This window comes from Salvelinus fontinalis, chromosome 18, assembly GCF_029448725.1.
Source record: "Salvelinus fontinalis isolate EN_2023a chromosome 18, ASM2944872v1, whole genome shotgun sequence".
Taxonomy (NCBI): domain Eukaryota; kingdom Metazoa; phylum Chordata; class Actinopteri; order Salmoniformes; family Salmonidae; genus Salvelinus; species Salvelinus fontinalis.
Window position 1 is genome coordinate 61028011 of NC_074682.1, and position 26470 is coordinate 61054480.

General features: G+C 54.4%; 1 protein-coding gene across 1 annotated transcript in view; it reads right to left on the reverse strand.

The window, feature by feature from the left end:
- Window positions 1–26470, reverse strand: part of cass4 (Cas scaffold protein family member 4) — a 162384-nt gene that overhangs the window by 19089 nt on the left and 116825 nt on the right. Inside the window, exons 3-6 of the mRNA XM_055869994.1 lie at window positions 19335–19490; window positions 11756–11842; window positions 11341–11463; window positions 9719–10782 (exon numbers count right to left, since the gene is read on the reverse strand). Coding sequence (XP_055725969.1) covers window positions 9719–10782; window positions 11341–11463; window positions 11756–11842; window positions 19335–19490 — 1430 coding nt within the window. The remainder of the gene's footprint in view (window positions 1–9718; window positions 10783–11340; window positions 11464–11755; window positions 11843–19334; window positions 19491–26470) is intronic.

The following is a 26470-nucleotide window of genomic DNA, read 5'->3' on the forward strand; positions in this document are numbered from 1 at the left end:
GTATATAGTCTCCACACTGACTCGGTACCGGTACCACCTGTATATAGCCTCCACATTGACTCTGTACCGGTAACCCCTGTATATAGTCTCCACATTGACTCTGTACCGGTACCCCCTGTATATAGCCTCCACATTGACTCTGTACCGGTACCCCCTGTATATAGCCTCCACATTGACTCTGTACCGGTAGCCCCTGTATATAGCCTCCACATTGACTCTGTACCGGTACACCCTGTATATAGTCTCCACATTGACTCTGTACCGGTACCCCCTGTATATAGCCTCCACATTGACTCTGTACCGGTACCCCCTGTATATAGTCTCCACATTGACTCTGTACCGGTACCCCCTGTATATAGCCTCCACATTGACTCGGTACCGGTACCCCCTGTATATAGCCTCCACATTGACTCTGTACCGGTTCCCCCTGTATATATCCTCCACATTGACTCTGTACCGGTACCCCCTGTATATAGCCTCCACATTGACTCTGTACCGGTTCCCAATTGTATATAGCCTCCACATTGACTCTGCACCGGTACCCCCTGTATATAGTCTCCACATTGACTCTGTACCGGTACCCCCTGTATATAGCCTCCACATTGACTCTGTACCGGTGTCCCCTGTATATAGCCTCCACATTGACTCTGTACCGGTACCCCCCTGTATATAGCCTCCACATTGACTCTGTACCGGTACCCCCCTGTATATAGCCTCCACATTGACTCTGTACCGGTACCCCCTGTATATAGCCTCCACATTGACTCTGTACCGGTACCTCCTGTTTATAGTCTCCACATTGACTCTGTACCGGTACCCCCTGTATATAGCCTCCACACTGACTCTGTACCGGTACCCCCTGTATATAGCCTCCACATTGACTCTGTACCGGTACCCCCTGTATATAGCCTCCACATTGACTCTGTACCGGTAGCCCCTGTATATAGCCTCCACATTGACTCTGTACCGGTACCCCCTGTATATAGCCTCCACACTGACTCTGTACCGGTACCCCCTGTATATAACCTCCACATTGACTCTGTACCGGTACCCCCTGTATACAGCCTCCTCATTGACTCTGTACCGTTACCCCCTGTATATAACCTCCACATTGACTCTGTACCGGTACCCCCTGTATATAACCTCCACATTGACTCTGTACCGGTACCCCCTGTATATAGCCTCCTCATTGACTCTGTACCGGTACCCCCTGTATATAGCCTCCACATTGACTTTGTACCGGTACCCCCTGTATATAGCCTCCACATTGACTCTGTACCGGTACCCCTTGTATATAGTCTCCACATTGACTCTGCACCGGTACCCCCTGTATATAAACTCCACATTGACTCTGTACCGGTACCCCCTGTATATAGCCTCCACATTGACTCTGTACCGGTACCCCCTGTATATAGCCTCCACACTGACTCGGTACCGGTACCCCCTGTATATAACCTCCACATTGACTCTGTACCGGTACACCCTGTATATAACCTCCACACTGACTCGGTACCGGTACCCCCTGTATAGCCTCATTACTAGCCTGTACCCCCGCACACTGACTCGGTACCGGTACCCCCTGTATATAACCTCCACACTGACTCGGTACCGGTACCCCCTGTATATAACCTCCACACTGACTCGGTACCGGAACCCCCTGTATATAACCTCCACACTGACTCGGTACCGGTACCCCCTGTAAATAACCTCCACACTGACTCGGTACCGGTACCACCTGTATATAACCTCCACACTGACTCGGTACCGGTACCCCCTGTATATAGCCTCCACATTGACTCGGTACCGGTACCCCCTGTATATAGTCTCCACATTGACTCTGTACCGGTACCCCCTGTATATAGCCTCCACATTGACTCTGTACCGGTGTCCCCTGTATATAACCTCCACATTGACTCTGTACCGGTACCCCCCTGTATATAGCCTCCACATTGACTCTGTACCGGTACCCCCTGTATATAGCCTTCACATTGACTCTGTACCGGTACCCCCTGTATATAGCCTCCACATTGACTCTGTACCGGTACCCCCTGTATATAGCCTCCACATTGACTCTGTACCGGTACCCCCTGTATATAGTCTCCACATTGACTCTGTACCGGTAGCCCCTGTATATAGCCTCCACATTGACTCTGTACCGGTACCCCCTGTATATAGTCTCCACACTGACTCTGTACCGGTACCCCCTGTATATAGCCTCCACATTGACTCTGTACCGGTACACCCTGTATATAGCCTCCACATTGACTCTGTACCGGTACACCCTGTATATAACCTCCACACTGACTCGGTACCGGTACCCCCTGTATAGCCTCATTACTAGCCTGTACCCCCGCACACTGACTCGGTACCGGTACCCCCTGTATATAACCTCCACACTGACTCGGTACCGGTACCCCCTGTATATAACCTCCACACTGACTCGGTACCGGTACCCCCTGTATATAACCTCCACACTGACTCGGTACCGGTACCCCCTGTAAATAACCTCCACACTGACTCGGTACCGGTACCACCTGTATATAACCTCCACACTGACTCGGTACCGGTACCCCCTGTATATAGCCTCCACATTGACTCTGTACCGGTACCCCCTGTATATAGTCTCCACATTGACTCTGTACCGGTACCCCCTGTATATAGCCTCCACATTGACTCGGTACCGGTACCCCCTGTATATAGCCTCCACATTGACTCTGTACCGGTTCCCCCTGTATATAGCCTCCACATTGACTCTGTACCGGTACCCCCTGTATATAGCCTCCACATTGACTCTGTACCGGTTCCCAATTGTATATAGCCTCCACATTGACTCTGCACCGGTACCCCCTGTATATAGTCTCCACATTGACTCTGTACCGGTACCCCCTGTATATAGCCTCCACATTGACTCTGTACCGGTGTCCCCTGTATATAGCCTCCACATTGACTCTGTACCGGTACCCCCCTGTATATAGCCTCCACATTGACTCTGTACCGGTACCCCCCTGTATATAGCCTCCACATTGACTCTGTACCGGTACCCCCTGTATATAGCCTCCACATTGACTCTGTACCGGTACCTCCTGTATATAGTCTCCACATTGACTCTGTACCGGTACCCCCTGTATATAGCCTCCACACTGACTCTGTACCGGTACCCCCTGTATATAACCTCCACATTGACTCTGTACCGGTACCCCCTGTATACAGCCTCCTCATTGACTCTGTACCGTTACCCCCTGTATATAACCTCCACATTGACTCTGTACCGGTACCCCCTGTATATAACCTCCACATTGACTCTGTACCGGTACCCCCTGTATATAGCCTCCTCATTGACTCTGTACCGGTACCCCCTGTATATAGCCTCCACATTGACTCTGTACCGGTACCCCCTGTATATAGCCTCCACATTGACTCTGTACCGGTACCCCCTGTATATAGTCTCCACATTGACTCTGCACCGGTGCCCCCTGTATATAGCCTCCACATTGACTCTGTACCGGTACCCCCTGTATATAGCCTCCACATTGACTCTGTACCGGTACCCCCTGTATATAGCCTCCACACTGACTCGGTACCGGTACCCCCTGTATATAACCTCCACATTGACTCTGTACCGGTACACCCTGTATATAACCTCCACACTGACTCGGTACCGGTACCCCCTGTATAGCCTCATTACTAGCCTGTACCCCCGCACACTGACTCGGTACCGGTACCCCCTGTATATAACCTCCACACTGACTCGGTACCGGTACCCCCTGTATATAACCTCCACACTGACTCGGTACCGGAACCCCCTGTATATAACCTCCACACTGACTCGGTACCGGTACCCCCTGTAAATAACCTCCACACTGACTCGGTACCGGTACCACCTGTATATAACCTCCACACTGACTCGGTACCGGTACCCCCTGTATATAGTCTCCACACTGACTCGGTACCGGTACCACCTGTATATAGCCTCCACATTGACTCTGTACTGGTACCCCCTGTATATAGCCTCCACATTGACTCTGTACCGGTACCCCCTGTATATAGTCTCCACATTGACTCTGTACCGGTAGCCCCTGTACATAGCCTCCACATTGACTCTGTACCGGTACCGCCTGTATATAGTCTCCACATTGACTCTGTACCGGTACCCCCTGTATATAGCATCCACATTGACTCGGTACCGGTACCCCCTGTATATAGTCTCCACATTGACTCTGTACCGGTACCCCCTGTATATAGCCTCCACATTGACTCTGTACCGGTGTCCCCTGTATATAGCCTCCACATTGACTCTGTACCGGTACCCCCCTGTATATAGCCTCCACATTGACTCTGTACCGGTACCCCCTGTATATAGCCTCCACATTGACTCTGTACCGGTACCCCCTGTATATAGCCTCCACATTGACTCTGTACCGGTACCCCCTGTATATAGCCTCCACATTGACTCTGTACCGGTACCCCCTGTATATAGTCTCCACATTGACTCTGTACCGGTAGCCCCTGTATATAGCCTCCACATTGACTCTGTACCGGTACCCCCTGTATATAGTCTCCACACTGACTCTGTACCGGTACCCCCTGTATATAGCCTCCACATTGACTCTGTACCGGTACACCCTGTATATAGCCTCCACATTGACTCTGTACCGGTACACCCTGTATATAACCTCCACACTGACTCGGTACCCCCTGTATAGCCTCATTACTAGCCTGTACCCCCGCACACTGACTCGGTACCGGTACCCCCTGTATATAACCTCCACACTGACTCGGTACCGGTACCCCCTGTATATAACCTCCACACTGACTCGGTACCGGTACCCCCTGTATATAACCTCCACACTGACTCGGTACCGGTACCCCCTGTAAATAACCTCCACACTGACTCGGTACCGGTACCACCTGTATATAACCTCCACACTGACTCGGTACCGGTACCCCCTGTATATAGCCTCCACATTGACTCGGTACCGGTACCCCCTGTATATAGTCTCCACATTGACTCTGTACCGGTACCCCCTGTATATAGCCTCCACATTGACTCTGTACCGGTGTCCCCTGTATATAGCCTCCACATTGACTCTGTACCGGTACCCCCCTGTATATAGCCTCCACATTGACTCTGTACCGGTACCCCCTGTATATAGCCTCCACATTGACTCTGTACCGGTACACCCTGTATATAGCCTCCACATTGACTCTGTACCGGTACCCCCTGTATATAGCCTCCACATTGACTCTGTACCGGTACCCCCTGTATATAGTCTCCACATTGACTCTGTACCGGTAGCCCCTGTATAAGGCCTCCACATTGACTCTGTACCGGTACCCCCTGTTTATAGTCTCCACACTGACTCTGTACCGGTACCCCCTGTATATAGCCTCCACATTGACTCTGTACCGGTACACCCTGTATATAGCCTCCACATTGACTCTGTACCGGTACCCCCTGTATATAGTCTCCACATTGACTCTGTACCGGTACACCGTGTATATAACCTCCACACTGACTCGGTACCGGTACCCCCTGTATAGCCTCATTACTAGCCTGTACCCCCGCACACTGACTCGGTACCGGTACCCCCTGTATATAACCTCCACACTGACTCGGTACCGGTACCCCCTGTATATAACCTCCACACTGACTCGGTACCGGTACCCCCTGTATATAACCTCCACACTGACTCGGTACCGGTACCCCCTGTAAATAACCTCCACACTGACTCGGTACTGGTACCACCTGTATATAACCTCCACACTGACTCGGTACCGGTACCCCCTGTATATAACCTCCACACTGACTCGGTACCGGTACCCCCTGTATATAACCTCCACACTGACTCGGTACCGGTACCCCCTGTAAATAACCTCCACACTGACTCGGTACTGGTACCACCTGTATATAACCTCCACATTGACTCTGTACCGGTACCCCCTGTATATAGCCTCCACATTGACTCTGTACCAGTACCACCTGTATATAGCCTCCACATTGACTCTGTACCGGTACCCCCTGTATATAGTCTCCACATTGACTCTGTACCGGTACCCCCTGTATATAGCCTCCACATTGACTCTGTACCGGTACCCCCTGTATATAGCCTCCACATTGACTCTGTACCGGTAGCCCCTGTATATAGCCTCCACATTGACTCTGTACCGGTACACCCTGTATATAGTCTCCACATTGACTCTGTACCGGTTCCCCCTGTATATAGCCTCCACATTGACTCTGTACCGGTACCCCCTGTATATAGTCTCCACATTGACTCTGTACCGGTACCCCCTGTATATAGCCTCCACATTGACTCGGTACCGGTACCCCCTGTATATAGCCTCCACATTGACTCTGCACCGGTACCCCCTGTATATAGTCTCCACATTGACTCTGTACCGGTACCCCCTGTATATAGCCTCCACATTGACTCTGTACCGGTGTCCCCTGTATATAGCCTCCACATTGACTCTGTACCGGTACCCCCCTGTATATAGCCTCCACATTGACTCTGTACCGGTACCCCCCTGTATATAGCCTCCACATTGACTCTGTACCGGTACCCCCTGTATATAGCCTCCACATTGACTCTGTACCGGTACCTCCTGTATATAGTCTCCACATTGACTCTGTACCGGTACCCCCTGTATATAGCCTCCACACTGACTCTGTACCGGTACCCCCTGTATATAGCCTCCACATTGACTCTGTACCGGTACCCCCTGTATATAGCCTCCACATTGACTCTGTACCGGTACCCCCTGTATATAACCTCCACATTGACTCTGTACCGGTACCCCCTGTATATAACCTCCACATTGACTCTGTACCGGTACCCCCTGTATACAGCCTCCTCATTGACTCTGTACCGTTACCCTCTGTATATAACCTCCACATTGACTCTGTACCGGTACCCCCTGTATATAACCTCCACATTGACTCTGTACCGGTACCCCCTGTATATAGCCTCCTCATTGACTCTGTACCGGTACCCCCTGTATATAGCCTCCACATTGACTCTGTACCGGTACCCCCTGTATATAGCCTCCACATTGACTCTGTACCGGTACCCCCTGTATATAGCCTCCACATTGACTCTGTACCGGTACCCCCTGTATATAGCCTCCACATTGACTCTGTACCGGTACCCCCTGTATATAGCCTCCACATTGACTCTGTACCGGTACCCCCTGTATATAGCCTCCACATTGACTCTGTACCGGTACCCCCTGTATATAGTCTCCACATTGACTCTGTACCGGTAGCCCCTGTATAAGGCCTCCACATTGACTCTGTACCGGTACCCCCTGTTTATAGTCTCCACACTGACTCTGTACCGGTACCCCCTGTATATAGCCTCCACATTGACTCTGTACCGGTACACCCTGTATATAGCCTCCACATTGACTCTGTACCGGTACCCCCTGTATATAGTCTCCACATTGACTCTGTACCGGTACACCGTGTATATAACCTCCACACTGACTCGGTACCGGTACCCCCTGTATATAACCTCCACACTGACTCGGTACCGGTACCCCCTGTATATAACCTCCACACTGACTCGGTACCGGTACCCCCTGTATATAACCTCCACACTGACTCGGTACCGGTACCCCCTGTAAATAACCTCCACACTGACTCGGTACTGGTACCACCTGTATATAACCTCCACACTGACTCGGTACCGGTACCCCCTGTATATAACCTCCACACTGACTCGGTACCGGTACCCCCTGTATATAACCTCCACACTGACTCGGTACCGGTACCCCCTGTAAATAACCTCCACACTGACTCGGTACTGGTACCACCTGTATATAACCTCCACATTGACTCTGTACCGGTACCCCCTGTATATAGCCTCCACATTGACTCTGTACCAGTACCACCTGTATATAGCCTCCACATTGACTCTGTACCGGTACCCCCTGTATATAGTCTCCACATTGACTCTGTACCGGTACCCCCTGTATATAGCCTCCACATTGACTCTGTACCGGTACCCCCTGTATATAGCCTCCACATTGACTCTGTACCGGTAGCCCCTGTATATAGCCTCCACATTGACTCTGTACCGGTACACCCTGTATATAGTCTCCACATTGACTCTGTACCGGTTCCCCCTGTATATAGCCTCCACATTGACTCTGTACCGGTACCCCCTGTATATAGTCTCCACATTGACTCTGTACCGGTACCCCCTGTATATAGCCTCCACATTGACTCGGTACCGGTACCCCCTGTATATAGCCTCCACATTGACTCTGCACCGGTACCCCCTGTATATAGTCTCCACATTGACTCTGTACCGGTACCCCCTGTATATAGCCTCCACATTGACTCTGTACCGGTGTCCCCTGTATATAGCCTCCACATTGACTCTGTACCGGTACCCCCCTGTATATAGCCTCCACATTGACTCTGTACCGGTACCCCCCTGTATATAGCCTCCACATTGACTCTGTACCGGTACCCCCTGTATATAGCCTCCACATTGACTCTGTACCGGTACCTCCTGTATATAGTCTCCACATTGACTCTGTACCGGTACCCCCTGTATATAGCCTCCACACTGACTCTGTACCGGTACCCCCTGTATATAGCCTCCACATTGACTCTGTACCGGTACCCCCTGTATATAGCCTCCACATTGACTCTGTACCGGTACCCCCTGTATATAACCTCCACATTGACTCTGTACCGGTACCCCCTGTATATAACCTCCACATTGACTCTGTACCGGTACCCCCTGTATACAGCCTCCTCATTGACTCTGTACCGTTACCCTCTGTATATAACCTCCACATTGACTCTGTACCGGTACCCCCTGTATATAACCTCCACATTGACTCTGTACCGGTACCCCCTGTATATAGCCTCCTCATTGACTCTGTACCGGTACCCCCTGTATATAGCCTCCACATTGACTCTGTACCGGTACCCCCTGTATATAGCCTCCACATTGACTCTGTACCGGTACCCCCTGTATATAGTCTCCACATTGACTCTGCACCGGTACCCCCTGTATATAGCCTCCACATTGACTCTGTACCGGTACCCCCTGTATATAGTCTCCACATTGACTCTGTACCGGTACCCCCCTGTATATAGCCTCCACATTGACTCTGTACCGGTACCCCCTGTATATGGCCTCCACATTGACTCTGTACCGGTACCCCCCTGTATATAGCCTCCACATTGACTCTGTACCGGTACCCCCTGTATATAGCCTCCACATTGACTCTGTACCGGTACCCCCTGTATATAGCCTCCACATTGACTCTGTACCGGTACCCCCTGTATATAGCCTCCACATTGACTCTGTACCGGTACCCCCTGTATATAGCCTCCACATTGACTCTGTACCGGTACCCCCTGTATATAGCCTCCACATTGACTCTGTACCGGTATCCCCTGTATATAGCCTCCACATTGACTCTGTACCGGTACCCCCCTGTATATAGCCTCCACATTGACTCTGTACCGGTGTCCCCTGTATATAGCCTCCACATTGACTTGGTACCGGTACCCCCTGTATATAGCCTCCACATTGACTTGGTACCGGTACCTCCTGTATAAAGCCTCGTTATTGTGTTACTTTACATGCGCTGCCTTTTCAGCGGAATGTTGTAGCTATAAGAAGTTTTAAGGCACTGTTATGCTCACCAGTCAGAATATTAAAAATAATCATTACTGATCTCAATCTCCACAAACCTGATCTCCGTGAGGTGCTTTTCCAGGTGATCCCTGCTCCTCCAGCTAGAGGAGACGAACTCCATGAGTCGCGGCACATCCCTGCACACCTCCTGCTGTAGGAGGTGCAGCCTGCGACACGCCTCCTCCTGGCTCAGACACACCTCCCGCTGCGGCTCCGGGGAGGAGGAGCACACCAGGGAGTCGCAGGAGGAGGAGGTGGAGGACGTGGAGGCTGTGCTGATCCTCTGTTTGTCTGATGTTGACGTTGTCGTTCTAACTCTCTCTTCATCCTCTTCCTGTAACAGAATGTCTCCCCTACCAGGCCTGGTTTCCATAGCCCCAGCCACTAGCCCCAGACGGCCCCTCTGCAGCCTGCCCTGGGGGTTGGGGTGGTCGTAGGTAGGACCAGAGTCCCCCCGACACTCCAACGGGACATGGTGTCCTCTGTGGGGGACGGAGACTGAGGGCTGCTCCCGAGAGGGGACAGCGTACACACAGTGCTCCTTGCCCGTCTGTCTCTGCCCTGGTGGTCTGTCGTAGAGAGGAGGCCTGGGGAGGACCCTGGGGGGGTTGGGGGGGTCCTTGGACCCCCGGGGAGGGGATCTAGGTTTGGGGATGTCGTAGAAGGACTGAGCAGAGCCACGTCCCTGACCAGAGCAGTTACGGTCTGTCAGAGTGTCGTGGAGCTGCCCGTCAGAGCTCAGGGCCTTGGAGGGCAGGGTGGTGTAGTACCCAGGCTGGCCACCAGATGGCAGGTGTGTGTAGTACCCAGGCTGGCCACCAGATGGCAGGTGTGTGTAATATCCAGGTTGGCCACCAGATGGCAGGATGTTGTAGTACCCAGGCTCACCACCAGGCTTCTCAGGAGAGCTGGGTACATCGTAGATCCAGTCTGACTTGCGGGGGTTGGGGAGGGTGTTGTAACTGCTAGGCTGTCTCTGGAGGCTGGGTGAGGTATTGTAGCCTCCGGCCGCTAGCCTCTGCTGGATGACTGAGGCCGGAGGGATGGAGGGGGGGACGGAGGAGGGGATAGGGATGTCATAGCTGGGGTCTGGGACCACCGTGGGAGGAACAGCATACACCTGGTGAGGGGGGGGGGACGACGACAGTAAGTGAAAGGTGAGTATAGATCACGATGTTACAGTGTGTAACCCTGTACAGGAACTAGAACACTAAAGATGGAAAGTCAGAGATTCCGTCATAAAAGAGACCAGGAAGTACACGTGTCATTCAGGTTCATTTGTTGCGAGTTGATTTGTCTCCCAGTGCAGATGTTTATGGGTTGCACGTCACAAAATGTTTCGAAGATTCTCTTGATGCCCGAATGAGCATTGCATTGCCAATAAGGCGCTAATGAATATTTCATCAAAAGTGCATTACAGTGGCTTTAAAACACAATGCCATTTCAAATGAAGACAAATGATTGGTAGGAAAAACCTTTTGTGATCATTGAGATGTCGCTAGATTGACTTTAGATGCAGTAAGATTGTAGCCTCGTAATTTACCGGTCTGATTACTGTAGCGAAACGTAATGGAAGCTTACGAGATCGGTCTGATAATTACGAGGCTCGTGAGATTGAGGGAACAACATCGAATTTTTAGCTAACTGACATTAGCATTGCTAGCTGTTTTTAACATACATAATCCAGGCTGGGACTGGGGCTGCAGTGCCTCCTACTGCCCCGGGTGTCAAACTGTCTCTCCAGATCAGAGGTTGCCATCAACGACGCCTTCTGGGTCAAATGTCGCGGTGTTGTGGATGCCTGTCAATCATTCACACAGTGGTCTGTTAGACACCGCAACTCAATGTCTTCATACAGATAATGTACATCATCTGTTGGTAAACATTTGTAACAAACCACCAAGCATGGAAACACATACATACAGTCAAGCAGAGCAAAGAGAAAAGAGGAGAAGAGAGGAGAAGAGAGGAGAAGAGAAGAGAGGAGAAGAGAAGAGAGAAGAGAAGAGAGAAGAGGAGAGAAGAGAAGAGAAGAGAAGAGAGGAGAGGAGAGGAGAGGAGAGGAGAGGAGAGGAGAGGAGAGGGAGACTCACAGTGAAGAGAGAAGCTCGTCTGACAAGGCTGGGGACATCATAGACCTCTCCATTGGAACAGCCAGAGAACACACTGCTGACAGATGCCTGCAAAAAACAACATTATTCAGATAATACTATTGGCCGGTTTCCAAGTCGCATATCACAATTCATATCACAACTCATATCACTACACAACTCATATACTCATATAACAACTCATATACTCATATAACAACTCATATGCTAATATAACAACTCCTATACTCATATAACAACTCATATACTCATATAACAACTCATACACTCATATAACAACTCATATACTATTATAACAACTCATATAACAATTCATATACTCATATAACAACTCATATCACTACACAACTCATATACTCATATAACAACTCATATACTCATATAACAACTCCTATACTCATATAACAACTCATATACTCATATAACAACTCATACACTCATATAACAACTCATATACTCATATAACAACTCATATACTTATATAACAACTCCTATACTCATATAACAACTCATATACTCATATAACAACTCATACACTCATATAACAACTCATATACTCATTTAACAACTCCTATACTCATATAACAACTCATATACTATTATAACAACTCATATACTCATATAACAACTCATATACTCATATAACAACTCATATACTCATATAACAACTCATATACTCCTAGAACAACTAATATAACAACTCATATACTCATAACAACTCATATACTCCTATAACAACTTATATACTCATATAACATCTCATGTAACAACTAATATAACAACTCCTATACTCATATGCTCTAAAAGTAGTGCTTTAAATAGGGAATAGGTTCATATTTCTAAATGCAGCCTATGCCTTTATGTGCTTGATGTTTTCTCCCAAATACCCGGAGAGACGGGCGTCAGGTAGCCTAGTGGTCTCCCAAGTACCCGGAGAGACGGGCGGCAGGTAGCCTAGTGGTCTCCCAAGTACCCGGAGAGACGGGCGGCAGGTAGCCTAGTGGTCTCCCAAGTACCCGGAGAGACGGGCGGCAGGTAGCCTAGTGGTCTCCCAAGTACCCGGAGAGACGGGCGGCAGGTAGCCTAGTGGTCTCCCAAGTACCCGGAGAGACGGGCGGCAGGTAGCCTAGTGGTCTCCCAAGTACCCGGAGAGACGGGCGGCAGGTAGCCTAGTGGTCTCCCAAGTACCCGGAGAGACGGGCGGCAGGTAGCCTAGTGGTCTCCCAAGTACCCGGAGAGACGGGCGGCAGGTAGCCTAGTGGTCTCCCAAGTACCCGGAGAGACGGGCGGCAGGTAGCCTAGTGGTCTCCCAAGTACCCGGAGAGACGGGCGGCAGGTAGCCTAGTGGTCTCCCAAGTACCCGGAGAGACGGGCGGCAGGTAGCCTAGTGGTCTCCCAAGTACCCGGAGAGACGGGCGGCAGGTAGCCTAGTGGTCTCCCAAGTACCCGGAGAGACGGGCGGCAGGTAGCCTAGTGGTCTCCCAAGTACCCGGAGAGACGGGCGGCAGGTAGCCTAGTGGTCTCCCAAGTACCCGGAGAGACGGGCGGCAGGTAGCCTAGTGGTCTCCCAAGTACCCGGAGAGACGGGCGGCAGGTAGCCTAGTGGTCTCCCAAGTACCCGGAGAGACGGGCGGCAGGTAGCCTAGTGGTCTCCCAAGTACCCGGAGAGACGGGCGGCAGGTAGCCTAGTGGTCTCCCAAGTACCCGGAGAGACGGGCGGCAGGTAGCCTAGTGGTCTCCCAAGTACCCGGAGAGACGGGCGGCAGGTAGCCTAGTGGTCTCCCAAGTACCCGGAGAGACGGGCGGCAGGTAGCCTAGTGGTCTCCCAAGTACCCGGAGAGACGGGCGGCAGGTAGCCTAGTGGTCTCCCAAGTACCCGGAGAGACGGGCGGCAGGTAGCCTAGTGGTCTCCCAAGTACCCGGAGAGACGGGCGGCAGGTAGCCTAGTGGTCTCCCAAGTACCCGGAGAGACGGGCGGCAGGTAGCCTAGTGGTCTCCCAAGTACCCGGAGAGACGGGCGGCAGGTAGCCTAGTGGTCTCCCAAGTACCCGGAGAGACGGGCGGCAGGTAGCCTAGTGGTCTCCCAAGTACCCGGAGAGACGGGCGGCAGGTAGCCTAGTGGTCTCCCAAGTACCCGGAGAGACGGGCGGCAGGTAGCCTAGTGGTAACTGGAAGGTTGCTCGATCGAATCCCCGAGGTGACAAGGTAAAAGTCTGTCGTTCTGCCCCTGAACAAGGCCACTGTTCCTAGGCCGTCGTTGTAAATAAGAATTTATTCTTAACTGACTTGCCTAATAAAGGTTAAATAAAGGTTAAATAAAGGTTAAATAAAGGTTAAATAAAAAGAGGCACAGACAGATCCACGTCAGGGGTGTAAAATACTTTAGTAAAAATACTTTAAAGTACTACTTAAGTGTTTTTTTGGGGGTATCTGTACTCTACTTTACTACGTATATGTTTGACTACTTTTACTTTAACTTCACTATATCTATTTACATCTACTTTTGATACTGAAGTATATTTAAAACAAAATACTTTTTAGACTTTTACTCAAGTAGTATTTTACTGGGTGACTTTCACTTTTACTTGAGTCATTTTCTATTAAGGAATCTTTACTTTTACTCAAGTTTGACAATTGGGTACTTTTTCCACCACTGGTCAACATCACACGACGACTCACTCACTCACTCACTCACTCAGGCAGGCACTCACTCACTCACTCACTCACACTTCAGTCACCACAAAATTATCCCAGGAGACAACAGAGAACGAGAGATATGTGTTTACGTGTGTGTGTCTGTTTTTGTGTATGTGTGTGAGAAGAGATAGAAGAGAGAGAGGGATAAGAGAGAGAAAGAGAAAGGGAGAGAGAGAAGAGAGAGAGAGATACTCTCTCCCCTAACCCAGACCCCAACCTCTAACCCTCTCCCCAGACCCCAACCTCTAACCCTCTCCCCAGACCCCAACCTCTAACCCTCTCCCCTAACCCAGACCCCAACCTCTAACCCTCTCCCCTAACCCAGACACCAACCTCTAACCCTCTCCCATAACCCAGAACCCAACCTCTAACCCTCTCCCCAGACCCCAACCTCTAACCCTCTCCCCTAACCCAGACCCCAACCTCTAACCCTCTCTCCTAACCCAGACCCCAACCTCTAACCCTCTCCCCAGACCCAGACCCCAACCTCTAACCCTCTCCCCTAACCTCTAACCCTCTCCCCAGACCCCAACCTCTAACCCTCTCCCCTAACCCAGACCCAGACCCCAACCTCTAACCCTCTCCCCAGACCCAGACCCCAACCTCTAACCCTCTCCCCAGACCCAGACACCAACCTCTAACCCAGACTCCAACCTCTAACCCAGACCCCAACCTCTAACCCTCTCCCCAGACCCAGACACCAACCTCCAACCCAGACCCCAACCTCTAACCCTCTCCCCTAACCCAGACCCCAACCTCTAACCCTCTCCCCTAACCCAGACCCCAACCCAGACCCAGACCCAGACCCCAACCTCTAACCATCTCCCCTAACCCAGACCCCAACCTCTAACTCTCTCCCCTAACCCAGACCCAGACCCCAAGCTCTAACCCTCTCCCCTAACCCAGACCCAGACCCCAACCTCTAACCCTCTCCCCTAACCCAGACCCAGGCCCCAACCTCTAACCCTCTCCCCTAACCCAGACCCCAACCTCTAACCCTCTCCCCTAACACAGACCCCAACCTCTAACCCTCTCCCCTAACCCAGACCCCAACCTCTAACCCTCTCCCCTAACCCAGACCCCAACCTCTAACCCTCTCCCCAGACTTCAACCTCTAACCCTCTCCCCTAACCCAGACCCAGACCCCAACCTCTAACCCTCTCTCCTAACCCAGACCCCAACCTCTAACCCTCTCCCCAGACCCAGACCCCAACCTCTAACCCTCTCCCCTAACCCAGACCCCAACCTCTAACCCTCTCCCCTAACCCAGACCCCAACCTCTAACCCTCTCCCCTAACCCAGACCCAGACCCCAACCTCTAACCCTCTCCCCTAACCCAGACCCCAACCTCTAACCCTCTCTCCTAACCCAGACCCCAACCTCTAACCCTCTCCCCTAACCCAGACCCCAACCTCTAACTCTCTCCCCTAACCCAGACCCCAACCTCTAACCCTCTCCCCTAACCCAGACCCCAACCTCTAACCCTCTCCCCTAACCCAGACCCCAACCTCTAACCCTCTCCCCTAACCCAGACCCCAACCTCTAACCCTCTCCCCTAACCCAGACCCCAACCTCTAACCCTCTCCCCTAACCCAGACCCCAACCTCTAACCCTCTCCCCTAACCCAGACCCCAACCTCTAACCCTCTCTCCTAACCCAGACCCCAACCTCTAACCCTCTCCCCAGACCCCAACCTCTAACCCTCTCCCCTAACCCAGACCCAGACCCCAACCTCTAACCCTCTCCCCAGACCCAGACCCCAACCTCTAACCCTCTCCCCAGACCCAGACACCAACCTCTAACCCAGACTCCAACCTCTAACCCAGACCCCAACCTCTAACCCTCTCCCCAGACCCAGACACCAACCTCCAACCCAGACCCCAACCTCTAACCCTCTCCCCTAACCCAGACCCCAACCTCTAACCCTCTCCCCTAACCCAGACCCCAACCCAGACCCAGACCCAGACCCCAACCTCTAACCATCTCCCCAAACCCAGACCCCAACCTCTAACTCTCTCCCCTAACCCAGACCCAGACCCCAAGCTCTAACCCTCTCCCCTAACCCAGACCCAGACCCCAACCTCTAACCCTCTCCCCTAACCCAGACCCAGGCCCCAACCTCTAACCCTCTCCCCTAACCCAGACCCCAACCTCTAACCCTCTCCCCTAACACAGACCCCAACCTCTAACCCTCTCCCCTAACCCAGACCCCAACCTCTAACCCTCTCCCCTAACCCAGACCCCAACCTCTAACCCTCTCCCCAGACTTCAACCTCTAACCCTCTCCCCTAACCCAGACCCAGACCCCAACCTCTAACCCTCTCTCCTAACCCAGACCCCAACCTCTAACCCTCTCCCCAGACCCAGACCCAGACCCCAACCTCTAACCCTCTCCCCTAACCCAGACCCCAACCTCTAACCCTCTCCCCTAACCCAGACCCCAACCTCTAACCCTCTCCCCTAACCCAGACCCAGACCCCAACCTCTAACCCTCTCCCCTAACCCAGACCCCAACCTCTAACCCTCTCTCCTAACCCAGACCCCAACCTCTAACCCTCTCCCCTAACCCAGACCCCAACCTCTAACTCTCTCCCCTAACCCAGACCCCAACCTCTAACCCTCTCCCCTAACCCAGACCCCAACCTCTAACCCTCTCCCCTAACCCAGACCCCAACCTCTAACCCTCTCCCCTAACCCAGACCCCAACCTCTAACCCTCTCCCCTAACCCAGACCCCAACCTCTAACCCTCTCTCCTAACCCAGACCCCAACCTCTAACCCTCTCCCCAGACCCCAACCTCTAACCCTCTCCCCTAACCCAGACCCAGACCCCAACCTCTAACCCTCTCCCCAGACCCAGACCCCAACCTCTAACCCTCTCCCCAGACCCAGACACCAACCTCTAACCCAGACTCCAACCTCTAACCCAGACCCCAACCTCTAACCCTCTCCCCAGACCCAGACACCAACCTCCAACCCAGACCCCAACCTCTAACCCTCTCCCCTAACCCAGACCCCAACCTCTAACCCTCTCCCCTAACCCAGACCCCAACCCAGACCCAGACCCAGACCCCAACCTCTAACCATCTCCCCAAACCCAGACCCCAACCTCTAACTCTCTCCCCTAACCCAGACCCAGACCCCAAGCTCTAACCCTCTCCCCTAACCCAGACCCAGACCCCAACCTCTAACCCTCTCCCCTAACCCAGACCCAGGCCCCAACCTCTAACCCTCTCCCCTAACCCAGACCCCAACCTCTAACCCTCTCCCCTAACACAGACCCCAACCTCTAACCCTCTCCCCTAACCCAGACCCCAACCTCTAACCCTCTCCCCTAACCCAGACCCCAACCTCTAACCCTCTCCCCAGACTTCAACCTCTAACCCTCTCCCCTAACCCAGACCCAGACCCCAACCTCTAACCCTCTCTCCTAACCCAGACCCCAACCTCTAACCCTCTCCCCAGACCCAGACCCAGACCCCAACCTCTAACCCTCTCCCCTAACCCAGACCCCAACCTCTAACCCTCTCCCCTAACCCAGACCCCAACCTCTAACCCTCTCCCCTAACCCAGACCCAGACCCCAACCTCTAACCCTCTCCCCTAACCCAGACCCCAACCTCTAACCCTCTCTCCTAACCCAGACCCCAACCTCTAACCCTCTCCCCTAACCCAGACCCCAACCTCTAACTCTCTCCCCTAACCCAGACCCCAACCTCTAACCCTCTCCCCTAACCCAGACCCCAACCTCTAACCCTCTCCCCTAACCCAGACCCCAACCTCTAACCCTCTCCCCTAACCCAGACCCCAACCTCTAACCCTCTCCCCTAACCCAGACCCCAACCTCTAACCCTCTCCCCTAACCCAGACCCCAACCTCTAACCCTCTCCCCTAACCCAGACCCCAACCTCTAACCCTCTCTCCTAACCCAGACCCCAACCTCTAACCCTCTCCCCTAACCCAGACCCCAACCTCTAACTCTCTCCCCTAACCCAGACCCCAACCTCTAACCCTCTCCCCTAACCCAGACCCAGACCCCAACCTCTAACCCTCTCCCCTAACCCAGACCCCAACCTCTAACCCTCTCCCCTAACCCAGACCCCAACCTCTAACCCTCTTCCCTAACCCAGACCCCAACCTCTAACCCTCTCCCCAGACCCCAACCTCTAACCCTCTCCCCTAACCCAGACCCCAACCTCTAACCCTCTCCCCTAACCCAGACCCCAACCTCTAACCCTCTCCCCAGACCCAGACTCCAACCTCTAACCCTCTCCCCTACCCCAGACCCAGACCCCAACCTCTAACCCTCTCCCCAGACCCAGACCCCAACCTCTAACCCTCTCCCCGGACCCCAACCTCTAACCCTCTCCCCAGACCCAGACCCCAACCTCTAACCCTCTCCCCTAACCCAGACCCCAACCTCTAACCCTCTCCCCTAACCCAGACCCCAACCTCTAACCCTCTCCCCTAACCCAGACCCCAACCTCTAACCCTCTCCCCTAACCCAGACCCAGACCCCAACCTCTAACCCTCTCCCCAGACCCCAACCTCTAACCCTCTCCCCAGACCCAGACCCCAACCTCTAACCCTCTCCCCTAACCCAGACCCCAACCTCTAACCCTCTCCCCAGACCCAGACCCCAACCTCTAACCCTCTCCCCAGACCCAGACCCCAACCTCTAACCCTCTCCCCAGACCCAGACCCCAACCTCTAACCCTCTCCCCTAACCCAGACCCAGACCCCAACCTCTAACCCTCTCCCCTAACCCAGACCCCAACCTCTAACCCTCTCCCCACACCCAGACCCCAACCTCTAACTCTACACCAATTAGGCTGGCTGATCTGGCTAGGTGGTATGGTAACAGACCTTGTAGACACGGTCCATGCGTTCGTAGGTGGGGCTGGAGGACTGGGTGTGTCGGGAAATGCTGGGGATCTGGTAGAAGTTCCCCGGCCTATCAGAGTCACCGTCATGACTGCTACCTGGGTCAACACGACCAGCACCAGGACCAGTAACCCCGCCCTGTAATGGAGAGAAGAGAAGTAAAGCGGAAGAGGAGATGAGAGGCGGGGAGATGAGATGAGAGGCGGGGAAATGAGATGAGAGGAGGGGAGATGAAGAGGAGACGAGAGGAGGGGAGATGAAGAGGAGACGAGAGGAGGGGAGATGAAGAGGAGACGAGAGGAGGGGAGATGAAGAGGAGACGAGAGGAGGGGAGATGAAGAGGAGATGAGGGGAGGGGAGATGAAGAGGAGACGAGAGGAGGGGAGATGAAGTGGAGACGAGGGGAGATGAAGAGTAGATGAGACGAGGGGAGGGGAGATGAAGAGCAGAGGAGGGGAGATGAAGAGGAGACGAGAGGAGGGGAGATGAAGAGGAGACGAGGGGAGATGAAGAGTAGATGAGACGAGGGGAGGGGAGATGAAGAGGATATGAGAGGAGGGGAGATGAAGAGGAGACGAGGGGAGGGGAGATGAAGAGTAGATGAGACGAGGGGAGGGGAGATGAAGAGCAGAGGAGGGGAGATGGAGATGAGACGAGAGGAGGGGAGATGGAGATGAGACGAGAGGAGGGGAGGGGAGATGAAGAGGAGATGTGACGAGGGGAGATGAAGAGGAGATGAGACGAGAGGAGGGGAGATGAAGAGGAGATGAGACAAGAGGAGATGAAGAGGAGATGAGACGAGGGGAGATGAAGAGGAGATGAGAGGAGGGGAGATGAAGAGGAGATGAGACGAGAGGAGATGAGACGAGGGGAGATGAAGAGGAGATGAGATGAGGGGAGATGAAGAGGAGATGAGAGGAGGGGAGATGAAGAGGAGATGAGACGAGAGGAGGGGAGATGAAGAGGAGATGAGACGAGAGGAGATGATGAGGAGACGGGACGAGGGGCGATGAAGAGGAGATGAGACGAGAGGAGGGGAGATGAAGAGGAGAGGAGGGGAGATGAAGAGGAGATGAGACGAGAGGAGATGAGACGAGGGGAGATGAAGAGGAGATGAGACGAGGGGAGATGAAGAGGAGATGAGAGGAGGGGAGATGAAGAGGAGACGGGACGAGGGGCGTCGAAGAGGAGATGAGACGAGAGGAGGGGAGATGAAGAGGAGATGAGACAAGAGGAGATGAAGAGGAGATGAGACGAGGGGAGATGAAGAGGAGATGAGAGGAGGGGAGATGAGACGAGAGGAGATGAGACGAGGGGAGATGAAGAGGAGATGAGACGAGAGGAGGGGAGATGAAGAGGAGATGAGACGAGAGGAGATGAAGAGGAGACGGGACGAGGGGCGATGAAGAGGAGATGAGACGAGAGGAGGGGAGATGAGACGAGAGGAGGGGAGATGAAGATGAGACGAGAGGAGAGGAGATGAAGAGACGAGACGAGGGGAGATGAAGAGGAGATGAGACGAGGGGAGATGAAGAGGAGATGAGAGGAGGGGAGATGAAGAGGAGATGAGATGAAGAGGAGATGAGACGAGAGGAGATGAGACGAGGGGAGATGAAGAGGAGATGAGACGAGGGGAGGGGAGATGAAGAGGAGAGTAGACGAGAGGAGAGGAGATGGAGGAGATGAGACGAGAGGAGGGGAGATGAAGAGGAGACGAAGAGGAGATGAGACGAGAGGAGGGGAGATGAAGAGGAGATGAGACGAGAGGAGAGGAGATGAAGAGGAGAGTAGACGAGAGGAGAGGAGATGAAGAGGAGATTAAACGAGAGGAGAGGAGATGAAGAGGAGACGAGACAAGGGGAGATGAAGAGGAGATGAGACAAGGGGAGATGAAGAGGAGATGAGACGAGGGGAGATGAAGAGGAGATGAGACAAGGGGAGGGGAGATGAAGAGGGGAGGGGAGGGGAGATGAAGAGGAGACGAGACAAGGGGAGATGAAGAGGAGACGAGACAATGGGAGATGAAGAGTAGACGAGACGAGGGGAGATGAAGAGGGGAGGGGAGGGGAGATGAAGAGGAGACGAGACAAGGGGAGATGAAGAGGAGACGAGACAATGGGAGATGAAGAGGAGACGAGACAATGGGAGATGAAGAGGAGACGAGGGGAGATGAGACGAGGGGAGGGGAGATGAAGAGGAGATTAAATGAGAGGAGAGGAGATGAAGAGGAGACGAGACAAGGGGAGATGAAGAGGAGATGAGACGAGGGGAGGGGAAGAATAGAGAAGAGAACTTAAATAGTTACAAGGGAAATGTATCTTATACTTTGCTCCAAAACACACACAGACAGCCCATCTCAGGGTGGAGAGACAGACAGCCCATCTCAGGGTGGAGGGACAGACAGCCCATCTCAGGGTGGAGGGACAGACAGCCCATCTCAGGGTGGTGGAGGGACAGACAGCCCATCTCAGGGTGAGTACAGACAGCCCATCTCAGGGTGGAGGGACAGACAGCCCATCTCAGGGTGAGTACAGACAGCCCATCTCAGGGTGAGTACAGACAGCCCATCTCAGGGTGAGGACAGACAGCCCATCTCAGGGTGGGGACAGACAGCCCATCTCAGGGTGAGTACAGACAGCCCATCTCAGGGTGAGGACAGACAGCCCATCTCAGGGTGGAGGGACAGACAGCCCATCTCAGGGTGGAGAGACAGACAGCCCATCTCAGGGTGGAGGGACAGACAGCCCATCTCAGGGTGGAGAGACAGACAGCCCATCTCAGGGTGGAGGGACAGACAGCCCATCTCAGGGTGGAGAGACAGACAGCCCATCTCAGGGTGGAGGGACAGACAGCCCATCTCAGGGTGGAGAGACAGACAGCCCATCTCAGGGTGGAGGGACAGACAGCCCGTCTCAGGGTGAGGGGACAGACAGCCCATCTCAGGGTGGTGGAGGGACAGACAGCCCATCTCAGGGTGGAGGGACAGACAGCCCATCTCAGGGTGGAGGGACAGACAGCCCATCTCAGGGTGGAGAGACAGACAGCCCATCTCAGGGTGGAGGGACAGACAGCCCGTCTCAGGGTGAGGGGACAGACAGCCCATCTCAGGGTGGTGGAGGGACAGACAGCCCATCTCAGGGTGGAGGGACAGACAGTCCATCTCAGGGTGGAGACAGACAGCCCATCTCAGGGTGGAGACAGACAGCCCATCTCAGGGTGGAGAGACAGACAGCCCATCTCAGGGTGGAGAGACAGACAGCCCATCTCAGGGTGGGGACAGACAGCCCATCTCAGGGTGGGGGACAGACAGCCCATCTCAGGGTGGGGGACAGACAGCCCATCTCAGGGTGGGGGACAGACAGCCCATCTCAGGGTGGGGACAGACAGCCCATCTCAGGGTGGGGACAGACAGCCCATCTCAGGGTGGAGACAGACAGTCCATCTCAGGGTGAGGGGACAGACAGCCCATCTCAGGGTGGAGGGACAGACAGCCCATCTCAGTATGGAGGGACAGACAGCCCATCTCAGTATGGAGGGACAGACAGCCCATCTCAGGGTGGGGACAGACAGCCCATCTCAGGGTGGAGACAGACAGCCCATCTCAGGGTGGGACAGACAGCCCATCTCAGGGTGGAGGGACAGACAGCCCATCTCAGGGTGGAGAGACAGACAGCCCATCTCAGTGGGGGACAGACAGCCCATCTCAGGGTGGAGGGACAGACAGCCCATCTCAGGATGGAGGGACAGACAGCCCATCTCAGGATGGAGGGACAGACAGCCCATCTCAGGTGGAGACAGACAGCCCATCTCAGGGTGAAGGGACAGACAGTCCATCTCAGGGAGGGGACAGACAGCCCATCTCAGGGTGGAGAGACAGACAGCCCATCTCAGTGGGGGACAGACAGCCCATCTCAGGGTGGAGGGACAGACAGCCCATCTCAGGATGGAGGGACAGACAGCCCATCTCAGGATGGAGGGACAGACAGCCCATCTCAGGTGGAGACAGACAGCCCATCTCAGGGTGAAGGGACAGACAGTCCATCTCAGGGAGGGGACAGACAGCCCATCTCAGGGTGGGGGGGGACAGACAGCCCATCTCAGGGTGGGGGGGGACAGACAGCCCATCTCAGGGTGGGGACAGACAGCCCATCTCAGGGTGGAGACAGACAGCCCATCTCAGGGTGGAGACAGACAGCCCGTCTCAGGGTGGAGGGACAGACAGCCCATCTCAGGGTGGGGACAGACAGCCCATCTCAGGGTGAGGGGACAGACAGTCCATCTCAGGGTGGAGGGACAGACAGCCCATCTCAGTATGGAGGGACAGACAGCCCATCTCAGGGTGGGGACAGACAGCCCATCTCAGGGTGGAGAGACAGTCCATCTCAGGGTGGGGACAGACAGCCCATCTCAGGGTGGAGGGACAGACAGCCCATCTCAGGGTGGAGGGACAGACAGCCCATCTCAGGGTGGAGACAGACAGCCCATCTCAGGGTGGAGGGACAGACAGCCCATCTCAGGGTGGGGACAGACAGCCCATCTCAGGGTGGGGACAGACAGCCCATCTCAGGGTGGGGACAGACAGCCCATCTCAGGGTGGGGACAGACAGCCCATCTCAGGGTGGGGACAGACAGCCCATCTCAGGGTGAGGACAGACAGCCCATCTCAGGGTGGGGACAGACAGCCCATCTCAGGGTGGGGGACAGACAGCCCATCTCAGGGTGGGGACAGACAGCCCATCTCAGGATGGAGGGACAGACAGCCCATCTCAGGGTGGGGACAGACAGCCCATCTCAGGGTGGGGACAGACAGCCCATCTCAGGGTGGGGACAGACAGCCCATCTCAGGGTGGGGACAGACAGCCCATCTCAGGGTGGGGACAGACAGCCCATCTCAGGGTGGGGACAGACAGCCCTTCTCAGGGTGGGGACAGACAGCCCATCTCAGGGTGGGGACAGACAGCCCATCTCAGGGTGAGGACAGACAGCCCATCTCAGTATAGAACGCAGTTCACATGTAGACCTTTCATCCCATCATGGTAACGTTCAGGGTGAGTACAGACAGCCCATCCCTGGGTGGAGACAGACAGCCCATCTCAGGATGGAGGGACAGACAGCCCATCTCAGGGTGGGGGACAGACAGCCCATCTCAGGTTGGGGACAGACAGCCCATCTCAGGGTGGGGACAGACAGCCCATCTCAGGGTGAGGACAGACAGCCCATCTCAGGGTGGGGACAGACAGCCCATCTCAGGGTGGAGACAGACAGCCCATCTCAGGGTTAGGGGACAGACAGCCCATCTCAGGGTGGGGACAGACAGCCCATCTCAGGGTGGGTACAGACAGCCCATCTCAGGGTGGGTACAGACAGCCCATCTCAGGGTGAGGACAGACAACCCATCTCAGGGTGGGGACAGACAGCCCATCTCAGGGTGGAGACAGACAGCCCATCTCAGGGTGGGGACAGACAGCCCATCTCAGGGTGGAGACAGACAGCCCATCTCAGGGTGGGGACAGACAGCCCATCTCAGGGTGGAGACAGACAGCCCATCTCAGGGTGGGGACAGACAGCCCATCTCAGGGTGGAGACAGACAGCCCATCTCAGGGTGAGGACAGACAGCCCATCTCAGGGTGGAGGGACAGACAGCCCATCTCAGGGTGAGGGGACAGACAGCCCATCTCAGGGTGGGGACAGACAGCCCATCTCAGTATGGAGGGACAGACAGTCCATCTCAGGGTGGAGACAGACAGCCCATCTCAGGGTGGGGACAGACAGTCCATCTCAGGGTGGGGACAGACAGCCCATCTCAGGGTGGGGACAGACAGCCCATCTCAGGGTGGAGGGACAGACAGCCCATCTCAGGGTGGGGACAGACAGCCCATCTCAGGGTGGAGGGACAGACAGCCCATCTCAGGGTGGAGGGACAGACAGCCCATCTCAGGATGGAAGGACAGACAGCCCATCTCAGGATGGAGGGACAGACAGCCCATCTCAGGTGGAGACAGACAGCCCATCTCAGGTGGAGACAGACAGCCCATCTCAGGGTGAAGGGACAGACAGTCCATCTCAGGGAGGGGACAGACAGCCCATCTCAGGGTGGGGGGGGACAGACAGCCCATCTCAGGGTGGGGGGGGACAGACAGCCCATCTCAGGGTGAGGACAGACAGCCCATCTCAGGGTGGGGACAGACAGCCCATCTCAGGGTGGGGACAGACAGCCCATCTCAGGGTGGAGAGACAGACAGCCATCTCAGGGTGGAGGGACAGACAGCCCATCTCAGGGTGGAGGGACAGACAGCCCATCTCAGGGTGGGGACAGACAGCCCATCTCAGGGTGAGGGGACAGACAGCCCATCTCAGGGTGAGGGGACAGACAGTCCATCTCAGGGTGGGGACAGACAGCCCATCTCAGGGTGGAGGGACAGACAGCCCATCTCAGTATGGAGGGACAGACAGCCCATCTCAGGGTGGGGACAGACAGCCCATCTCAGGGTGGAGACAGACAGCCCATCTCAGGGTGGGACAGACAGCCCATCTCAGGGTGGAGGGACAGACAGCCCATCTCAGGGTGAGGGGACAGACAGTCCATCTCAGGGTGGAGGGACAGACAGTCCATCTCAGGGTGGAGGGACAGACAGTCCATCTCAGGGTAGGGACAGACAGCCCATCTCAGGTTGGAGAGACAGACAGCCCATCTCAGGGTGGGGACAGACAGCCCATCTCAGGGTGGATGGACAGACAGCCCATCTCAGGGTGGAGGGACAGACAGCCCATCTCAGGGTGGAGGGACAGACAGTCCATCTCAGTATGGAGGGACAGACAGCCCATCTCAGGGTGGGGAAAGACAGCCCATCTCAGGGTGGAGAGACAGTCCATCTCAGGGTTGGGACAGACAGCCCATCTCAGGGTGGAGGGACAGATAGCCCATCTCAGGATGGAGAGACAGACAGCCCATCTCAGGGTGGAGGGACAGACAGCCCATCTCAGTATGGAGGGACAGACAGCCCATCTCAGGGTGGAGGGACAGACAGCCCATCTCAGGGTGGAGACAGACAGCCCATCTCAGGGTGGAGAGACAGACAGCCCATCTCAGGGTGGAGGGACAGACAGCCCATCTCAG